General features: G+C 48.3%; 1 protein-coding gene across 1 annotated transcript in view; it reads right to left on the reverse strand.

Annotated features, from left to right (window-relative positions):
• Positions 1-702: 702 nt before the first annotated feature.
• KIAA1210 (KIAA1210 ortholog) overlaps positions 703-20,570 on the reverse strand; it is a 40,541-nt gene continuing 20,673 nt past the window's right edge. Inside the window, exons 6-12 of the mRNA XM_029929691.1 lie at positions 16,580-16,769; positions 16,260-16,318; positions 13,219-13,327; positions 7,108-10,791; positions 6,048-6,199; positions 4,520-4,634; positions 703-2,520 (exon numbers count right to left, since the gene is read on the reverse strand). Of these exons, the coding sequence (XP_029785551.1) occupies positions 2,348-2,520; positions 4,520-4,634; positions 6,048-6,199; positions 7,108-10,791; positions 13,219-13,327; positions 16,260-16,318; positions 16,580-16,769 (4,482 nt within the window). The 3' untranslated portion in view covers positions 703-2,347. The remainder of the gene's footprint in view (positions 2,521-4,519; positions 4,635-6,047; positions 6,200-7,107; positions 10,792-13,218; positions 13,328-16,259; positions 16,319-16,579; positions 16,770-20,570) is intronic.

The following is a 20,570-nucleotide window of genomic DNA, read 5'->3' on the forward strand; positions in this document are numbered from 1 at the left end:
TGCCTGGAACATAATGGGGCCTGGCTACCAGATGGCTGGGGGGGTGGGGTGGTGGTGGGACAGCTCTTCCTACCCTGTTAGAGCAGGACTTAGAGGGGCCTGAGAATTCTAAATCCCATCTGGCCCTTTCAGGTCATCATGAAGGTACATTTGTCATGGAAGGAGAGAAAGCACTCAATAAAACATGCTGATTTAAATATATAGAGATATGGCATGTGGATCCCCAACTGAACTTTTTTTCTGACCCCTGCAAATGTTATAAATGTTACAGAAAGTCTAGGTTAAATATTCGGGTCTATCACCCCTTTCCCTTCTTCGCTCCATATTACGCTTCGTTCCCTGTGCACAATGGGGCTCCTCGCTTCTGAAAATACGTGTTCTAAGAGCCCACCTTGCTGTATGACTTAGACCTAGTCCCTAGTCCGGGCTAGAGTACATCCACCAACTGTCTTACTCACCCCTAACTCCAGTACCCTCCCACCGGTCCCCTTCTTTGCCCTCTAGGTCTTTATACACAAAACAGCAATACAACTTCTTCCCCATAGAAAGTCCCATCGGTAGGCCATCAGCTTGGTCGGGGACACCTGTGTGGAGGCCCTCTGTGTCCTGCACAACCTCTTAAGGACATTTTGCTTCTCAGACAACCTTCAGGTCTGAGTTTTCAATATGTTATTCAACATCCTTCTGCATGCAACAAACACAGACGACGGAATAAGCTTTATTGACTTTATTTGCTTTGCATGTATATAATAAAACTGAGAAATGCTAAAAGAAGAGAAAAACTTATCAGAATGTGCATCTATGCATTAAAAAATACCCTTAAAATCTTTACTTAAAAACAGAGTTTTGTTAACTGTGGAAGAGAAATAGTTAATGGAGAGTTCTCGGAGCGAGAATAAGGTAACGGGTCTACACTGGGGAAGGGGGTAGGGAAGTGTAACACCTAAGTATCAGGGTCACTGGGTAAAGGGCGTCTACCTAAATTAAACTGTTCACTACGGTAATATAAAGGAAATCAAATCCAATCAATAAAAACCTAGCATTATCAAAACAGCAAAGAGTATCAGGAAACATCGAAGTTTTATAAAGAAAATGCAAAATCCAGCATATGATTGTACAAGGTCACATTATACCATCACCAGCAAAACCAAGCACCAAGGGTTTACATCAGCTCTGGCGCCTTACTGCCTTTCTGAATTTTTTTGCATTTGCAGTACCCTGCTCCAAATTTAAAGGCACAGTTAGATGTCTAGGTTTTCATTTCTGTGGAAGCAAAGCAGCCCTGTGATGACAAGAGGCAGACACAGTAAAAGGTATGCGGAGAAGACACTTCTGGGTCTCCTAAGAAAATGAGCTAGGTACCACACAGGTACCCAAGGGAAGCTCTCCCTCAGGGTTCGGTGTGTCTGGGGTATGGAATGGAAGGAAGGGGTGTGGGGTGAGTGGCTCACTGGGGGAGGGGGAGCTGTCTAGCCTAGTGACTTTGGAGGTGGGTGCCTCCATGCACGAGGACATGGAGAGGCTGGGCGGACTGAATTACTTAAGGCTTCCAAGCTGGCAGAAAGTGAATTGTTCTCTGGCTTTGGGGGTGTGGTCTGGCTTTGGGCTAAAATCTTGTGAAACAGAGGCTGCTGAGGAGACAAGACTGGAAACTGGGCTACTTGGTTGTTTCCGCCTTAAAGCTAGAGCCAGAGAGAGAATCCCCAAGAAATGCTCTGTCTCATAGGGAGGTGTTCAATGCTGCCAGAGCTGCGACACAGGGTTTTGCAAAGAGGGAGCTAAGCTGTAGACACTGGGGAGCCTCAGGAGTACCTGGGCAGTGTTTCAATGGCTAATTGGGGGACCAGCTGTGCAAAGTTTTCCTTGGAGATCCAGAATTTTCACTTCCACCACCTCTGCCAGGGGCCTTTGCGAAGCCAGGTGCAGGAACCAAAGAACGGAAGCATTTAACCAGGCTCATAAAACCTAAAAGCCAATCCTTGGGATAAATCATCTGGCCATTTGCTTGAAGGGAAATGACCACATCTTAGCTGCTCTAACAAACCGTTTTTGCGTTCTGGCTTCTAAGGCACATTGCCCAAGTTCAAGACGGCCCCCTAGCAGTGCAAACATTTTACATTGCTTGTATAGAGGAAATGCTGGCTTTTCAGGTGTTGGCAGTGACTGTACGGGAAGGTTAGGCATTCGTGGCATTGGCTACATTCTAATGGTTCTTCGCTTTAATTACCATCTTAAGGCTCTTTTGCTTAATGAAGAAAAACAGCTAACATACACAAATCGCTACATGGCACTAATAGAGTGCTTGGCAATTATCATTTGAAATGCTGATGCTCCACCCAGAAAATACTTATTGTATGATTTCTGCTAAATGGCTCCAAACTTGGGCTTTTCTCTTGGCTATGGAGAACCAGACTGGCTCTTCTGACTGTGTCGGCTCTTGGAATAGGGCCGGGAGAGTTGAAGATCGCCTGATTCTGCTTCCCCCGGCGAGCTGTTGACATGGCTTCTCATCTTCAGATCCTACAAAGAACCACAGCCAATAATGCACAAGCGGCAAGAGCCACGGAGCTATGTTGATGGGATCACAGAACAAGCTTTCCTCCTTTCAGGTTTCCTCTGGCTTTGAAAAGTCAGTGCACGTGCACAGCCCTGGGTGGCATGTCAAAGGGATAAAACCTACATGACTATGGCCACAGGGGCCGGGCCATGGGAAGGCCCGAGAGGAAATGCCTTACAGCTGTATCGGCCAATCTTTGGCTGGTTGTTATTTCTAGATGCTCTTATACTTTTGAATTGAGAGTAGAGAGGAAGCAGACAGTATGATATCTATTCTGTTGTTTACATTTCAAATCAGGTGATACTATTTCTGTGTTGCCAATCCACGTCACACGAAGTGACCAGTGGCTCAGAAGATCCACCCAGTAAGAGTCTGTGCCAATGGACATTGTACCAACTGCTCTGACCAAGCAGACTACCTCTCTATCCCCTGGTTGTACTCTTTCCCTCATCCTGGTTTCTGGTGGACTGACTTAGTGGCTTAGACTCAACCAGTGGTTCTCAATGCGGGTTACATCTTAGAGTCACCAAGGGCATTTTTTTAAAGCAATCAGATACGTATTTAATCAATCAGAATTGCAATTCGGGAGACACAGATTTGAGTAGAAATCGGACTGGTGTTACACACCTCGAGCCTTTAAAGAAAAATACCAAATCCCCACACCATTTCCTGAACTAACAGAATTAGAATCTTCAGTAATGGAGCCAGGGCCATCTGTAATTTTTTAAATGTTTAAAAAGGTTGCCAGGCAATTCTGATGTACAGAATTAAGAATCACTTCATAGGAGCACAGTGCCCGTGAGGTTATTAATTGCTATCAGCAAGTCGGGTGCTACTATTTTGTGGCCAGATGAAATTGTTTCCTAAATTCCTCACCTAATTCTTCATGAAAGGGACTCAGGGAGCCGACAAAGATGATTCAATACAAATCTGTCCTCCCCTCCCCACTCCCGCCGGCTCCCGCTGTAAAGAAAATCCGTCTGGCACACAACTCTACTGATGAAACCACATTCTTTCTTTTTTTTTAAGTTTATTTACTTACTTTGAGAAAGAGAGCACGAGAAGATAGGGGCAGAGAGAGAATGAAAAAGAATCCCAAGCTGGCTCTGAGCTGCCAGCCCAGAGTCTGACACGGGGCTCAAACTCACGATGAGTCCATGACCTGAGCCAAGATCAAGAGTCAGATGCTTAACCAGCTGAGCCCCCCAGGCATCCCGATGGGACCACGTTCTATTCTACCCCAGCCCAGTGCTCTGTCAGCTTTTGACATCTCACCACCTCTCACCCGCTGCTCAGAAGATGAAGAAAAAAGACTTTTAAATAGTTAAAAGGAGGGGTGCCTACGTGGCTCAGTCAGTTAAGTATCCAACTTGGGTTATGGTCATGATCTCGCAGTTCATGGGTTCAAGCCCTGCATCGAGCTCTTTGCTGTCAGCACGGGCCCCTGCTTTGGATGCTGTGTCCCCCCTATCTCTCTGCCCTTTCCCTTCTTGCATTTCCTCTCTCTCAAAAATAAATAAACATTAAAACATGGTTAAAAGGAACAATTCAACACTACCAGGCCTTCACAGTGGATTAAAGTGCCATTGGGGCTGTAGGAGGCAAGAAAATACTGTTTTGCCATGAACTGGAAAGCAATTTTTGCTTTTATCCTCCTGAATACCAGCCACTGGAACATTTTAGAGAGCAATCACAATTTTGTGCCTGTAGCAGCTTCCTCGATGAGGTAGAAAACCGGAAGACCCCCTGGAAGTTATACACTGGACGTAGAGTGGTCGTAATAACGCAATTTTCCTAAAATGAGCTACTATCTACACCTAATGCGAGAGCCATGAGAATCATGAGGCTGATTCAGGGCAGGTGAGGGCTGAGAAATGACACGAATTGTCGGAGATGGAAATTTCTAAAGTTTCACAATCTGCTGCCAGGGCTCTTTCGCGGGGGAAGGGGGGTATGTTTTACCTCCTTTGGCGGGCTCAGGTAGCTTCTTTGGTGCCATCGCCTCCTGTTTATTGACACTGGAAGTAATAATACTTGCTGGTTGTTTTCCTTGTTCTCCATCTTTAAAGGTATCTCCCTTTAATACAAAAAGTGACAACAAAAGGCTTGTGAGCCATGGTGTGGAAAAGAACCAATCACTTATTCAGAAAACCACAAGGAGCAAGCCCCGTCCTCGGTATGAATTTAACATTAGTCAAAAGGAGAGAGAGAGAGAGAGAGAGAGAGAGAGAGAGCGAGCGAGAGCGAGAGCGAGAAGGAAGGAAATAGCACTGAGGCGATCTTGGTTCAGAATTTAGGTTCACAAAACCTTAGCTGGTCAAGTTCACCACCTTTGTGATCTGGAAGAAAAGCCTGTCTAATCATACAAAGAGTTTAAACGGGTTAACCTATTATAGTTATTTAACCTGAGAACAGTCTTTTCCCAAGCACATCGCCCACACTTAACAGCAAGCTAACTCACAGACTAAGAGATCATGATCTGAGCCAAAGTCAGAAGCATAACTGAGCCACGCAGGGGCGGCGCACATACATCTCTTGACATGCAAATTTGGTTTGTTTTCTTTACAGTTTCAGCAAGAGGGCTTCTCATTCCATCACCTCCAAAGACACTGCAAATGGGACATTGAAAGCAAGATACCATGCCATCACCTCCGATCCACATGGGGGACCATTAGTCTAGTTCATCATGTAACTTTTCTTCTAACCTATAGGGAGGTGTTGCCCCAAACCAAACCAAGATGTAAAACCCCAAATAGCAAACATTGTCTTTATAAGGTAAACCACTATGTATGACATGGAAAGGTGCCCAGAAATAAAATGTTAAATGAAAAAAAGTATGGACAGTTTGATTCCATTTATAGTTTCTTAAATACTTATCTACATTTATAGGCACAAAATAACTGTAAGGATAGTTACTCAATTCTCCCCTCAGCAATTCCTTTTGGGATTTTTCCTTTGACTTATTCTGCATTCTAAACCAACTTCATGCTCTACAATATTTAGGACAGGATTGGATTTACAGAACCTTCTCATATTAATTACTTTTCCTGAACCCTTTAAGAGCAGGGCACGTAATTTTCTTTCATGTTTATTCATTCTTGAGAGAGAGAGAGAGAGAGAGAGAGAGAGAGAGAGAGAGAGAGAAGAGAGAGAGAGGAAAAAAGCATGGGAGGGGCAGAGAGAGGGGGAGACTGAAGATCCAAAGCGGGCTCCAGCTGAAATCCCCATGTGGGGCTCGAACTCACATATCGTGAGATCATAACCTGAGCTGACGTCAGATGCTCGAGCGACCAAGCCACCCAGGCACCCCAGCAGGGCACATTATTGTATGAGTACAAAGCAAGACCTTTCCTCCTGAGGAGTCACCCTGCCTTGATGAATGCACTGGCAGAGGTGGCAAGCCGCTTGCTTCGCCAAGTTCCCCATGCAAGCTTAGTGAAGCAGTTCGAGCGGCCTGCGGGAGGGTCCTCGGGGGCGCTGCGTGTCCTACCGCATGTGAAGCCTCTTTGACTGTGGCTCTGTTCTTGGCTCTCCACTCTTTTGTAAGAACAGGGACCCAAGAACCCTTCTGCTTCTCCGTGAGCTTGGTTCTCCAAGTTGGCTCTGAGACGCTAGGATATGCCTGTTGACCAGGAGCCTTTCCTGAGAAAGAAAAGAAAGTGGTTATAACCAAAGGGAGGCAGGCAAGGTCTCGGCCAGGCTGAGACATAACATAACCTAACCATGTGGGGTCCTCATTAATTGGCAGATGAGAAAAAGAGCTATCACACAGAAAAGGGCCCCCCTTTTTGGTGCTGTCCCCACAACCTGGCAAGGGCAGGTGCTCTTTGTGGAGATAAGAGGATGTACCTCCATGTTTGCACACTGTCCTCTCACCAGGCCCTTTCCCTCCCTTGTCCGTCCCTCTTCCTGTCTTCAAGTCAGAGTAGGACAGTCGTCACCAGGTGGGCTGGGAGCACTCCCCCGGAGGCCAGGGGCTCAGGCTACTGATGTCATTCCTCTAACCCCAAGGGATACCTCATATAGCCTTTGGTACCTCATGGTCCCTCACACAAGTGTGTGGTTATGGGTGTACTCAAGAGTATGCGGTGGTCAGTCTGAAGGTACAAAGGCTTTGGGAGAGACCAGTGTTCAAAAGACCACCTAACTCTGCATTCTTAGGCATTTCAGGGTGTGAAGAGGCTGTGCAACTATGAACATTCCCAATGAATTAAGATTTCGGCCAGAGAGCCTGCATGTGGCGCTCTACTAATGAGCTGGCTTTGAAAATCCCCATGGTGCTGTGGGGCGAGCACGGGACATGTGTCCGTTACAGAATGTGGATGGCTGTCCAGGTGGTGGGATCTGCTTGGGAAAGGGAAGGTTCAAAATTGACCATCTCCACATCCATCCATCTAGAACGGGGCACCCGCCTGCTCAGAAAAAGCACCAAGCCAGTCCCATCAAAGCATCAGCTCAGCAGGACAGACTAGAGCAGACATCCTCCCATTCAAGGCTTTGATTTCTAGTGCTTCACTCAGTCCTTGCCCACCGGAAGGAGAAAGTCTTACCTGCGACCTTGTCACTGGGTTGATTCCCGGCATTGATTTCAGATTTGGGACTTCCCTGTTGCTTCTCTGCACAGTCATATTCTAGGATGTAGTACTCCGCGGTACCCAGGAACCCATGAGAGGCACTTCTTCTGATTCGAAGCTCTTTACGTACAGGAAGTGACTTGGGGTCCGGGGAGAGTGAAGAAAGCTTGGTACTATCATCTTGTTTTTCACCCTTGAACTTCTCCGAAGTAGGGACTTTCCTCAGTCGAATTCCAAAGACGTTTTCAATATCAGCCTTGGTGGTGGACACATCTGAGTGTCTATTATCTGGATTGCTGCTCTTGACAACTTCCTCCTTAGGGTAAGTGACCCTGGAAGTGGATGCCTGGCTGGCGGGAGTGTAAGTAAACTTCACAGGTTTGGCACTAACAGCCAGAGTACTCTTAAAGAGGTCTTCAGAGCTGCGGCTATGTTTCTTGGTTCTGCATGGAGATTCTGGGCCTTTCAGTATGGACAGGCCACTAGGATTGCTCCCAGAAATCGCTCCCTCAACAGCAGAGCCCATGGAACCTGAATGAACCTGTCGTTGAGTTTCAGGGTCTGCAAGAGCCCAGCAAGCAGGTCTGGGAGGCAGGGGCTTCTTAGAACAGCTCCGCTCCATAGGCACACTCTCCCAGCCTGTTGAGAAAGCATGTGCTTGGGAAGGGCCTTCAGAAGGCGGCTTGTCTTTGGAGCTCTTCCTGTCTTCACGAACGCTCTCAGAGACCGGAGAGCCATCTTGCTGGTACTCAAGCTTCCCCAATGCCTGGGAAAGGCTTCTGGGAGGCGGTTGCTCTTTTGAACCGCTCAACTTCATGGGAGTGCTCTCAGACTGTGAGGAGACTTCTTTGGGGTCTTTGGGCCTCCCTGAGAACTGCAAGGGGCCTCCCTCCATGCTGGTGCTCTCCTGCCCTGAGGAGACTTGGAACTGGAATTTGGGCCTCACTGAAGGTTTGGAAGGTGGCTTTGTAGCCGCGGGATCCACGAGGACTCCCCCCTCAGCCGCGGGGCTCTCTGAAAAGACTTGTTCTACCATATACTTCACAAATGACTTGGAAGGATATCTAGGCATTGGTGACTTCTTAGACAGGTCTCCTTCAAGGGCCTTGTTCTCTCGTGGAGAGGACATTTCCTGGACTTTAGACCTCACCACGACCCGGGTATGACCGCTGAAAAGCAGCGGCTTCTCAGAGACGGTGCTCTCTGCAGTGACGCTCTCAAACTTTGAAGATATTTGCTCGAATCTGTGCCCCACACGGAGCCTGGCAAGGTGCCTGCAAGGCAGCGCCTTTTCGGAAGTCTCCCTCTTGGCGGCCACACTCTCTGGACCTGCAGAGACTGCCTGTTTCACCACGGGTTTCATTGGGGACTGAGAAGACATTGTGGTGGGTGACTCATCCATGCCCTTCTCGGCTTCAGCACCTTCCGGATCCCTAGAGGCTGCTTGCTTCAATGTATGGTGGCCCCTGGCCTGCAAAGCGCTCTTGGGAGGCTTTGGCTCCCCCGGAGTGCTCTGTGCTGCCGGAGCACTCCCTGAGCCGGAGGTGGCTTGTTGCTTCGATCCTGGCCTCTTCCGGAACCAAGAGGACTTCCTGGACGGCAGCGGCTGCACAGCGATGCCCCACTCCGCCCCAGTGCTCTCGGGAACCGCCCCTGCTTCTTGCTCAACTTTGGGGCTCATCCAGGCCTGGGAGTTGTGTGGCGGAGGCGTCTTCTCCTCAGGACCACTGCCTGCAGAAGCACTTACTGAGTCACGGGTGAGGGTCTGTGCCTGGGGTTTGGGCCCCCCCGAGGGCTGGGAAGGGCCTCGGCTCAGCGGCTTGACGTACTTGCCTTCCTTGACCGCCGCGTTCTCTGACATCTGCTGGCTTTGAAGTCTCACCAAGGACTGAGCAGCATGCTTGGGGAGCAGTGGGCCCCCCTCAGCTTCAGCACTCTCTGGACTTGCTGAGTCTTGGACCACAGGTTGCCTCAGGGATTGATGTTTGGGGACCAGTGGCTGCATAGAGGTGTTCTTCTCAACCACCACGCTTTCCGCACCGCAGGACACTGGATCCTCAACTACCGGTCTCAGTAGGACCTGGAAAGGACCACTGGAGGGCAGTGCTTGCTTAGGAATGCTGTCCTGGACAGCCACGCACTCTGGACCGACAGGGACTGCATCCACAACTATGGCTTTTGGGGGAGACTTAGAATGACATTCGGGAGCCTCAGAATTGATGCCCGTTGCCATAGCGATGTCTGGGCTTTTGGAGACTGGCTGTTCCACATTAAGCTGCAACACACGCTTCAAAGGGGTCCTGGGAGGCAGCAGCTCACCAGAGAGGCCCCACTCCTGACCTGTGGTCTCCGTACGCTCCGTCCAGGAGGCTTGCTGCTCGGCTCCAGCATTTGCCGAGGCCTGGGAAGGCTGTGCCAGAGCCCCCAGCGGGTCCGAGAACACTCGCTTCTTAACAGCTGGCTTCCAGAAGGACAGAGGAGGCTGCATGGAAATGCCCCACTCCATAAATGCATCCTTCGAAACAGAGAGGGATTCTCTTTGGTCTTTGGGCTTCTCCCTCGAGGCCTGGGAAGGGTCAGCACTCTTGAACTTGTCGGCGGCGCCGTGCCGCCCTGTGGACCCTTTGTCTTTGGGCCTCCCCAAGGCCGTCGAAGCCTCGTCCTCTGCAGAAGTGCTCTTGGAATCTGTGGCGAGTCCTGCGCCACCGTCAGGCTTCCCTGCTGCCTGGCAGGCATCCATGTCTTCTGGAGCGCTCTCTGAGTCCAAGGACTCTTCTTCAGCCTCAGGCTGCGCCAAGGCCAGTGAAGGGGATCTAGAAGCCAGCTGCTGCCCAGGCTGGCTCGAATCTGCAGCTGCACTTCCTGGGCTTGTGAAGACTTTTTGGCCATCTTTGGGCCTCTGCAAGGACTGGAAAGAAAGCCTGGGGGCCACCTGCTGCTCTGAACCACCCCCCACCTCTAAAGAACTCTCAGAACTTGAGGATGCTTCTTCAGCTGGCTCCCGCGCAGCCCAGGAAAGGCTCCCGTGAGAAGGCCTGTCCACAGAAATGCCTCTCTCTGCCAAAGCACTTGCCGGCTTTTCTCTGCCGACAGTCGGAATATCTTGAACCGACTCTGTTTTCAGCCGGCGACCTTGCAACTCGGAGCTGGACGCCTCTTTCCTCTCGGACTCGGTATGAGAAGGATGCTCACACGGTTTGGCCGAGGTCGCCGCTGATGAAAGAGTAGCTCTGGCTTCTGGCTTCTTGGCTCTGGAGGCCCCATCTTCACGGCACGGTGACGGGTCACCACCCACGTCTTCAGGCCCGGACTGGGCCACTGATGCTTTTCCAGCTTTAAAGTCTATCCCGGGATTTCTCTGGCCCAGGCCATCTTTGTCCACAAGTACGTCTTGAGGAGTCACACTTAATGTCAGTGGAGTTGTGGACTCCTCCAAAGAGAGGTCTCCAGAGAAGGCAGAAGACCGTTTGAAGCTTCTTCCTGGGAGCGTACACTCATTGGTTCCCGCAGCACTGGGTCCTTTTCTTACACGTCGTTTTCTATACACCACGGACAATGACAGGCGCCCCTGAGCACTGGCAGCATCTGGGCTTATGGCCTGCTCCGCCGTCTTCTTATACAGACTCTCAGTTTTCTTGCTCTGCTCCAGGCTTGAGGTCCCTGGGCAAAACAGGAAATAAGGAAAAGAAACGTGTGTCGGCCTTTGACTTTGGAAAATAAGACCATTCTGTCCTGGGCCCAATGAGTACCTATTTACCATGGAATTCCTCAGGGTAAAAGACGGAGCTAGTCAGAAGAAAGTGAGCAGCATGGCCACTGGGAGCCTCTGCAGGTGGAAAGTTTGACATCCAAGTGAAATCCCAACTTTATGAACTGATTATGAGGTTGGCTCATCAACATCAAATCAATAGTCTGGTCCACCAGTAAGGGCGAGACGCATTAAAAGGCAATTTTTTGTAAGAATTTAAAAAATGTTTTATTTTTGAGAGCGAGAGCATGTGGGGAAGGGGCAGAGATGGGGGCGTTGGGGACAGAGGATCCAAAGCGGGCTCAACACTGACAGCAGAGAACCCTGACATGTGGACTCAAACCCATGAACCGTGAGATCATGACCTGAGCGGAAGTCAAGATCTGGATGCTTACCTGACTGAGCCCCCCAGGTTTGAACCTGTAACAAGTATTACCTTTTAGGAAACTGACTGTAGCTGGGCAAAGGGGAATTTCACTTTCTGATTACTGTTTATATTTTTTACTTAATTCTATCTAATTTTCAAAAGATGTGCAGGTATTGCTTTAATTTTTAGAAAGGTGTCCAGAGGGAGTCTTCTGGGAGGTAGGATTGTGGCCCCCTTTTCTTTTGCTTTTTACTCTCTTGTATTAAATCAGTCTGATGTAATATACATGTAAAGCAATTCTTGGAAAACCTTAATGGTTACATCAGTCTCTAGAGGCCTCAGGTCAAGCACAAGACAGTAATTACACAGATTGCCCACTCCTCCCTCATACATTTACTAGGAATTGTTTGGTCCCCGGATGGGAAGGGCCTCACTGCCTTCTGCCCCTCATCATCGACAGCATCTTGTGGTTCCAGATCCAGCATACAGCACTGGGCATAGCTGGCTACACTCCAAACTATACGGAAAACCAAAGTATCTGCGCCCGCCGATACAGAATCAGTTCTATCCTCCATGCATAAAAGGGACAACTAATAAAAATCAATATGAGAGGCACCTGGGTGGCTCAGTCAGTTAAGCGTCTGACTTGGAGTCAGGCCATGATCTTGCAGTTTGTGGGTTCGAGGCCTGCATCCAGCTCTGTGCTGACAGCTCAGAACCTGGAGTTTGCTTCTGATTCTGTGTCTCCCTCTTTCTCTCTGCCCCTCCCCACTCACACTCTGTCTTTCTTTCTCTCAAAAATAAATAAATAAACATTTAAAAAAATTAGGGGTGCCTGGGTGGCTCAGTTGGTTAAGTGTCCAACTTGGGCTCAGGTCATGATCGGACAGTTCGTGGGTTCTATGCTGACAGCTCAGTGCCTGGAGCCTGCTGGGGATTCTGTTTCCCTCTGCCTCTGCCCCTCCCCCGCTCATGCTCACACTCTCTCTCTTTCAAAAAATAATCATTAAAAAATTTTTTAACATCAAAAAATTAAAAAAAATAAATGAGAAAAAAGTTAAAAAAGTAAATTTAATTTTCATTATTTCATTTTCTCCTTCTCCTCTTCCTCCATCCCCTCCTCTCCCTTCTGCTCCTCCTCCTCCCCCTTCTTCCTGCAGATGAGTTTTGTGAATTTTCATGGAAAAATGTACCTAGGGATCTCCTGTCTTTGAACCCACAGGGGAAATCCTTTGCAGCAAAAATATAACTGTTCAACTTAATTGTGGGGCTGATTTTATCAAGTATTGCTTGAAATTAGGCTGCTGTCAGCAGCAACCACCATCCCCATAGACACATAGACACACACACACACACACACACACACACACACTTTCACTCCAGTGGTATTTGTTGTTGGGGGATTTGATAGGCGCTTGATGCCAAGAACGTGGGTCCACAGCTACCCAAGCCCTCTTTGCCTGTGGATATGGAAATGGGTCTCACTGTTATCACAAGTCCTTTTGCTCCTCGCTGGGAGAGAAGAGCAACCCTAAAAAAAAAAAAACCAACCTAGTTTTTGGCTAATTCTGCTATTATTGCCTGGCTCTGGTGCTGAGGGGGGCACTGACGGGGAAACGGCTGTCTGCCCTCAGCTACCCGCGCTCCCCGAGGAACTCGGCCTCGGAGAGGATGAGACAAGCTTCCAGACAAATAAACAAGCACAAGGCACCTCTCTGATTGGAAATTCATTTCGATAAAACAGAGATCCGGGTATAATCTTTTACCTTAATCCCCCACAGTGGCAACTGTATTAGCCAGGCAGTTTCGATGGAGGAACCTGGACCCCACTGGTATGCACCTAAACTTGAACGCTCTCACACAACCAAGAGCAGCAGGCCTAGCTAAATCTCACTCCACAGCTCCTGTCACCTAGCGCTCTGCCATGGAGCTCCTAACACATGTTTTTGAGTGCGGGTGAGGATGTGCCAACCTATAATGTCTTTTCTTGGCTTCTTCTGGCTCGCTTCTTTGGGTTGCATTGTACTCTTCTCTGCCTCAGGTGCCAGCGGAAGGTCTGGCTCCTCCTGCGTTGGCTTCACCTAAAAGAGGAAAAGAAAGAACTTGAATCAGATTGAAGGGCCTCCCAACCAGCCTTAAGTGACTGCCAAAGAAAGTAACATTGGGGGGAAAAAGTCCTTGATATCTAAATGGCTCAGCTGGGAACATAACGATACCATTAACCGTAGAAATCATGTCCAGTGGCATTAATCCTCTCATGATCCTCTTCCCTGTTGGAAGTGATCAGCTTACCTATTGGAAGCGATCCACATAAATTCGAAGTGTCTGATCTCTGAGCCATGTGCTTTAGGGAGCCTTCTAAAACTAATGCTGGAAACCGCCGAACCACACTACGAGGCCATCGGTCTGAAAATGTGGTGGTTGGGCCTGACGGCAACCAGATTCTTGGCAACACTGGCATTTCCAAGTTGGTTTCACCAGGTCTGGAAGCCAAATTCAAAGCCCATTTGGCTTCTTTTCAGGGAATTTAGTGAAAGCGTGAATTATGCCCTCCCAGCTCAAAGGAAGAAAGAGGATTGGGGGTTTGTTGGGAAAGAAGACAGAAAACTATGAGGGGTTCAGCCGTTATGCAGAAATGGCTGAAATCGGTTTAACAGAAACAAGGTTTACAGATGATTACAGAGCAGCTTTGGAAATGTCAGAGTAGCAGTGCGCTGAGCAGCAACCAAAATTTGCTTCATGTGAGCCTCTATGACATACATCTAACACGAATGTGTTAGTCTTGACGCCCTTGCTCAAAGTGCCTGTGCAAAGAGACTCAGCTCCAAGTAATTTATTTGTGAGTGAAGGAGGTAGGACAGATCCAGGTTCAAGTTCCTGCTCCATCATTTACTCACTGTGTGACCCTGGCCAGGCTATTCTCGAAATCTCTGTGTCCACATCTAAAAATTAGGGGTGAGGAGAAAGCTAAGAAATTCCAGAGCAAGGAGCAGGTGGCAGCAGACTGTGTGTCATCCTTGACCCTTTCATATTTGCCCATGAGTCAGGGAGACTCACACAGAAGAAGATGGCCTGAATTTCTTAGAGACTGATGTCCAGGCGTGTTCTTAATTAGGCTGTGCAGAAGGAAGAGAGTCAGAGGCTCACACTAACTCTCTCTGGGCCACCATTCCCCATCTACTAGGTTTGTGGTGAGGCGTCTAGGCGATAACGCATATAGATAGGGTTTAGTGTATAGTGATTATTCTCCTTCTGCTTGACAACCAAGGAGATCCTCCCAGGGCCGCCAGAGGGCCCCTTTGGACCCATTGTCTGGCTAACTCTTCTTTCAACCCATAGTTTGTTCTCTTTCTAAGGCTAAATTGAGGTGTCCAAGCTCAATGCAACACAGTGGGGCTAAAAGCTTAAAGAGCTGAAAGTCGAGACTGGACTCTGGCCCTAGGTCTGCTACCACGAGGGCGTGTGACACTGGGCAACCATTGGTGCTTGGATGTCCTTCCCTGCAAAATGCGTTTAACTACGAAATTTTTTCAGGTCCTCCATCCCTGATTTACAACCCTTTACTTAGAGCCCAGAGTCACTGAGGAATTGGGTGTTTGGCCAAGGTGAATCTTCCAGATAACTGACACATCCTTTTAAACACCAACATCCTAGATGCTGGTGAGAATGTGGAGAGACGGGCACCCTCCTACACTGTTGGTGGCAATGTAAACTGGTGCAGCCGCTCTGGAAAACAGTGTGGAGGTTCCTCAAAAAACTATCCATAGAACTCCCCTATGACCCAGCAATAGCACTGCTAGGGATTTACCCAAGAGAGACAGAAATGCTGATGCATAGGAGCACATGTACCCCAATGTTCATAGCAGCACTGTCAACAATAGCCAAAACATGGAAGGAGCCTAAATGCCCATCACCTGATGAGTGGATCAAGAAGATGTGGTATATATACACAATGGAGTACTACATGGCAATGAGAAAGAATGAAATCTGGCCCTTTGTAGCAAAGTAGATGGACCTCGAGGGTGTCATGCTGAGTGAGATAAGTCAGGCGGAGATGGACAGATACCATATGTTTGCACTCATAGGTCTAACAGGAGAGACCTGGCAGGAGACCATAGGGAGGGGAAGGGGGAAAGAAAGCTGGGGAGAGAGAGGGACACAAATCATGAGAGACTACTGAATACTGAAAATGATCCAAGGGCTGAAGGGGGAGGGAGGGAGGGGATGATGGTCATGGGGGGGGGCACTTGTGGGGAGAAGCACTGGGTGTTATATGGAAACCAATTTGACAATAAACTATTATAAATTTTAAAAAATAAACACCAACATCCTTTAGTAAAGTACAATTAAATGAAGCACCAAAATGTTTTACCTCTTAGTAAAAATGCTTTACAAAGTCATTACCTCTCTATCTTATTAAACAGATACCAGGGAGCATAGGTAAACATTTCTTGATGACTTGGATTAATGATGAATGTGATCTATTACATTGGACTATGACACAGTGTGGCCTGAGGGATTTGCTGAGCTGGGCAAGGTTCTTGATCCCTCTACTAAATGGTCCCAGATTGTTCCTGCCATCTTTCTCTGCTATCAGCTGTCACCTGTCTTTGTTGTCAGAGCTCTGAGTCTAGTGGCCACCTTTTCAACATAATTGGCTTGCCTAAATGTAGCTCTGCCTGATAGAAAATCACATGATACAATGCTGCAACACTGAATGCTTGGAGTTGCTGGAAGCCTGACCTCCAAAGGAGTGGAACAGTACTTCAACATGTAACTCATGGGTCTTGCCTGATTAATAATGAAAAGAAACCAGGGGCACCTGCGTGGCTCAGGCAGTTGAGCATCCGGACATGATCTCTCATGGTTTGTGAGTTCGAGCCCCACCTTGGGCTCACTGCTATCAGCACAGAGCCTGCTTTAGATCCTCTGTTTCCCTCACTCTCTGCCCCTCCCCTGCTTTTGCTCTCTCAAAAATAGATAAACATTACAAAAATCATAATTAAAAGAAACCTGATCTGGGCTACAGTTGAATATCCTGTACAAAGAAGGGCTGAGTGCATTCCCAGAAGCTAGGCCAATAAGCAGTTTCTGGGGTTTAAGTCACTGTTCATGCTTTCTGCAGTATCTTTTACGTAAATTCCACATGCAAGTCCGTTCACCTCTTGGGGTTGGGGGTGGGGTGTCAAGCTTGGGGGACAGTGCCCTGGACTTGACCATCCTTACTCAGGGTTTAGATCCCCCAAACCCTACCACTCCCCTAAGAGTGGTTCATGAAGGTTGGAACGCATCCTTCATGATACAGGGGTTTATTCCCAGGCCTCTTGAAGGACTTAGGTTCTTCTTTTGTTTCTGGGGATTTAAAGCCATCTTGTGCCGAGCAGCTGAAGAGTCCAGACAGCTCCTGGTGGAGTCTGGGGTGCTAAAACCAAGGGGCAGCTGAGTGCTGCTGGGACAGGCTATCCTGGCAAACGTGGTCAAGGACTGTGACTGAACGGGTTCAAGTGAGGGCTCAAAGGAGCTCTGGAGAGAGTGGGAGAAAAGAAATGAGGCAGCTCTGTAGGCTGGAAAGTGTTCTGGCTGAAGAATTCCCAGAGAAGAAATTTTTCCTGAGCTGCCGTCCCTTTTCCTCCAGCACTATGGATGCTTCTGGTCAACGGGCTCCTTAGAGGCAAGGTGCACACTTGTGCCAGTTCCCTCACAGGCGAGAACAAGAAACACAAGAGACTTTACTCTGTACACCGAGTGTATTGACCATTCCAATAGATAACACAAGCAAACTTACAGCACCAGGAAGAGGTGTTCTATCATTTCATGAATAAGGAAATTAAAAGGGGCCTGGGACCCCTCTTAATCGTTCAGGGGACGTTCAGGGGAGCTCCCCTGCTTAGGAAGGATTCGAGGGCTCCCCCTTTGCCTTCAGATAGGAACCTAACCATTTAGTGGAGATTGCGAGGTCCAAGAATTTGCATTTTCTCTCGTCCCATTCGCCCCTTTTAGTAACAGGAGGGGCTGACTGGGGTGAGAGGCACAGTCTGTGTCCGTAAACCCCATCAGGGCTCTGGAGTTTCTGCCTAGGAGGAGGGAGGGGAGGAAACCAGGGCTTGTCTGCAAGCTGCGTTTGCATAAACACACTGCCTTTGTTTCCATTCACTGGTCCTGGATGAGGCAGCTGGGCTGCTGGGAGGACCCTGCGGGACTAAGTGCCCCTAGTCCCTCATTCTGGCTGGCCTCCCCCTGGCTCCAAGCCAGCTGGTCCTGGGGCTCCCAGTTGAGTTTTTTGGCAGAGGCTTCCAAATAGTCTTCACTGGGCTTCTTGACATACCCTTTTCTACACCTCCAAGACACACCCCAGAGCATCTCATGCTCCTGAGAAACTGCAAATATCTGTGCTAGAAGAGCCCCTCTGAAGACCAGGTTAGGAACAATTCCTTCCCTGGACAATGGCAAACGATCTCGTTTAGCAGGTGGTCACAACTTCCATTTCTGTTGACTCACTAGCTCTTTCCAAACTGGCTCGACGCAGCATCCGGGGCCCCTCTGGACTCTGCATCTTGCACAGCTCCCCGTACTTCCCCACCTTTACTGTATGTTGGTCTGGTGATACCCTCTTTGGTTCCAAATATGTTTCTTTTATGGCCTGTGATCCCAATGCCTGGGGACAGAACACAGCGCTAACAGGTCAGGCCAATGCTCCGCCCAGGTCACTATTCTGTTTCTGATTCTAGGTGAAGGGGAAGGAACACTGTGGGGTCAATAGCAGAAAATTAGGAGGGGTCCCAGGCCCCTTTTAATTTCTTTATTCATGAAATGATAGAACACCTCTTCCTGGTGCTGTAAGTTGCTTGTGTTATCTATTGGAATGGTCAATACACTCGGTGTACAGAGTAAAGTCTCTTGTGTTGTTCTGAAATGCCTTCATGCTTCAGGGCGGTCTTCCAGTTTGGGTGCTCGGGGTCTAGATGATAATATCTATACTCCCACTACCCTCTGACAGCTCAGAGCCTGGAGCCTGCTTCAGATTCTGTGTCTCACTCTCTCTCTCTGCCCTTCCCCCACCCATACTCTGTCTCTCTGTCAAAAACAAATATACATGCAGCCAAAGGACCACATACTGGAGCACCTGGGTGGCTCAGCTGGTTAAGCATCTGACTTCGGCTCAGCTCATGATCTCTCTGTTCCCAAGTTCAAACCCCACATCGGGCTTTGTGCTGACAGCTTGAAGCCTGGAACCTGCTTCGGGTTTTGTGTCTCCCTCTCTCTTTGCCTCTCCCCGACTCGTGCTCTGTCTCTGTCTCTCTCTCAGAAATAACTAAACATTAAAAAGACAAAGAAAGACAGTTTCCATAAGTGTGAGCAGCTGTTGTTGTTTGGGGTGTTGATTGTAAACATTTAGAGAGCCACGAGTGTCCACGTGGTTTAGTGAAAAGGTGGTGTGGATTTAGACAGGAATCCCACGTTTGAATCAGCTCTGGTTGGCTCTGTAGCCTTGGCCAAGTCATTTCACCTTCTGAAACTGTTTGGATTTTTTTCACCTAAAACAGGAATAATGGTATCTTCCTTATCTACCTTGCTGAGTTTCTGAGCAATCAAATGCACCTATATACGCAAAATCACTTTGTAAACTACAAACTTCTATGCAACAGTGGCGAAGGGGGCATTACGCCCTCCCTTGATGTATCAGAGGATTTAAAAAATATATATCACTGGCCTTCAAGGACCTATTTATAAATACTAATGGTGAATTATGAGAACAGGCCATCAGGGGTAAAGCAAGAGACATGACATGATAAGGAGGCAGTCCTGCAGGATTCTAAATTAACTCTTCATTAGCCTATATGATGTTAGGACTGGCAGCGACTTAACCCCCACCATGTTCAACAACAACCTTTCTCCTGCAGTGGAACTAAAGCCCAAGTGTTTAATCAGCTCAGACTATAAGCACCTAAGTACTTGACACATGGACTTTCCCAACAGTGAAGACCGATTGGGCTGTATATGCATGGCTTCTCTTTCACACACTTATTTTTCCCCATGAAAAGCAATATCGAAGAAAGATCTTTTATAGGCTCATCAGGCAAAACAGATGAAGATGAGCCAGGTCGGGAAAATGGCGGGGGTCACGGAAGTGTTAAGTAGGAGGATCTTCGGAACCTGGAAGGGGGAGTCCTAAAGATGGTGGGTGGGGTGGATGAGTCAGACCTTGTTAGGTCAGACCGTCCAGGCTGGTGTCTCTCTGCGTGGTAAAAGTGGACGTCAAACAGAGAATCACAGTGGCTCACTATGTCACTATGTCGCCTATGCTCTGCAGAGATACGTTCATCCCTACAGCTGGTCTCACCTCTACACAAAGGACAGAAGCCACTGAACCAAGACAGAGGGCTCTGAGGCCCAAAGAGGAAGATCACTTGGGGAAGTTTCACTAGCCACAACTGAAAGGGGCCAAGAGCTCAACTCTTCACCCAAGGAAATGCAGAAGACATAGGCTGAGGCAGTGAGCTTTCAGGCCATCCTTCCTGCTCTGCCCCCGGGGAGCTGAAGGAAAAAGTGAGCTTAGAGTAAAAGGTTGACGGTGTCCTTTGAAAATCCTCTCTTTATCACTACTTTTTGCCGTTTTAATTATGTGTCTTGGTGTCCTTGAAAGGTAAAGTGTTTCCTCCCTGGTACCAGTAGGAGGCAGCAGCTTGGAGAAGAAAATAAAACAGTAAACTTGGAAAGACTCCTTCGGAGACTGAGTCCTCTTTTTGTCTGACTTTCCTATTTGGAGGATTTGGTTTTGCACCCCGCTCCTTAGGTGATCCTCAGTGAGAAGGCGGCAGGAGCTGGGTTGGTGGGGAGGCCTCTGGGGATAGAGTGCTTCGAGGTCATAATTTATGAGAAGCTTAGAGAAGCCTCTGGGCCAGCATATCTGGTTGGGATGGAGGTCCCAGCAGCTTCTTGGGATGACACTGTTGCCACCACCTGTCCTCCTTGTGTTCATGACAGTGAACTAATGAACCAGGAAGCATGGCAGAAACAGCCAAGAAACTCTCATGCAGAAGGGTGATAGGGGTTTGACTAGACCACCAAAGATTAGACTTTCTGCCCGCCAGCACAATACTTAACCTATTACAATAACCTGACTAAAGTCTTGAATTCTGAGTTATTGAACCTACTAATAGGAAGGTCATTGCATTCAAGCAGGACGAATGTTTAGACTGATGGTTGGAAATGTTGACTATAAATAATTTAGCTCTGTTCATTAGCCTATAAAATGCATAGTCACCCTACTCAAATTAACAGAAAGAGAAAACTCTACATCTTAAAATGTCATCTAATTTTTAA

This window comes from Suricata suricatta, chromosome X (assembly GCF_006229205.1).
Source record: "Suricata suricatta isolate VVHF042 chromosome X, meerkat_22Aug2017_6uvM2_HiC, whole genome shotgun sequence".
NCBI classification, from domain to species: Eukaryota; Metazoa; Chordata; class Mammalia; order Carnivora; family Herpestidae; genus Suricata; species Suricata suricatta.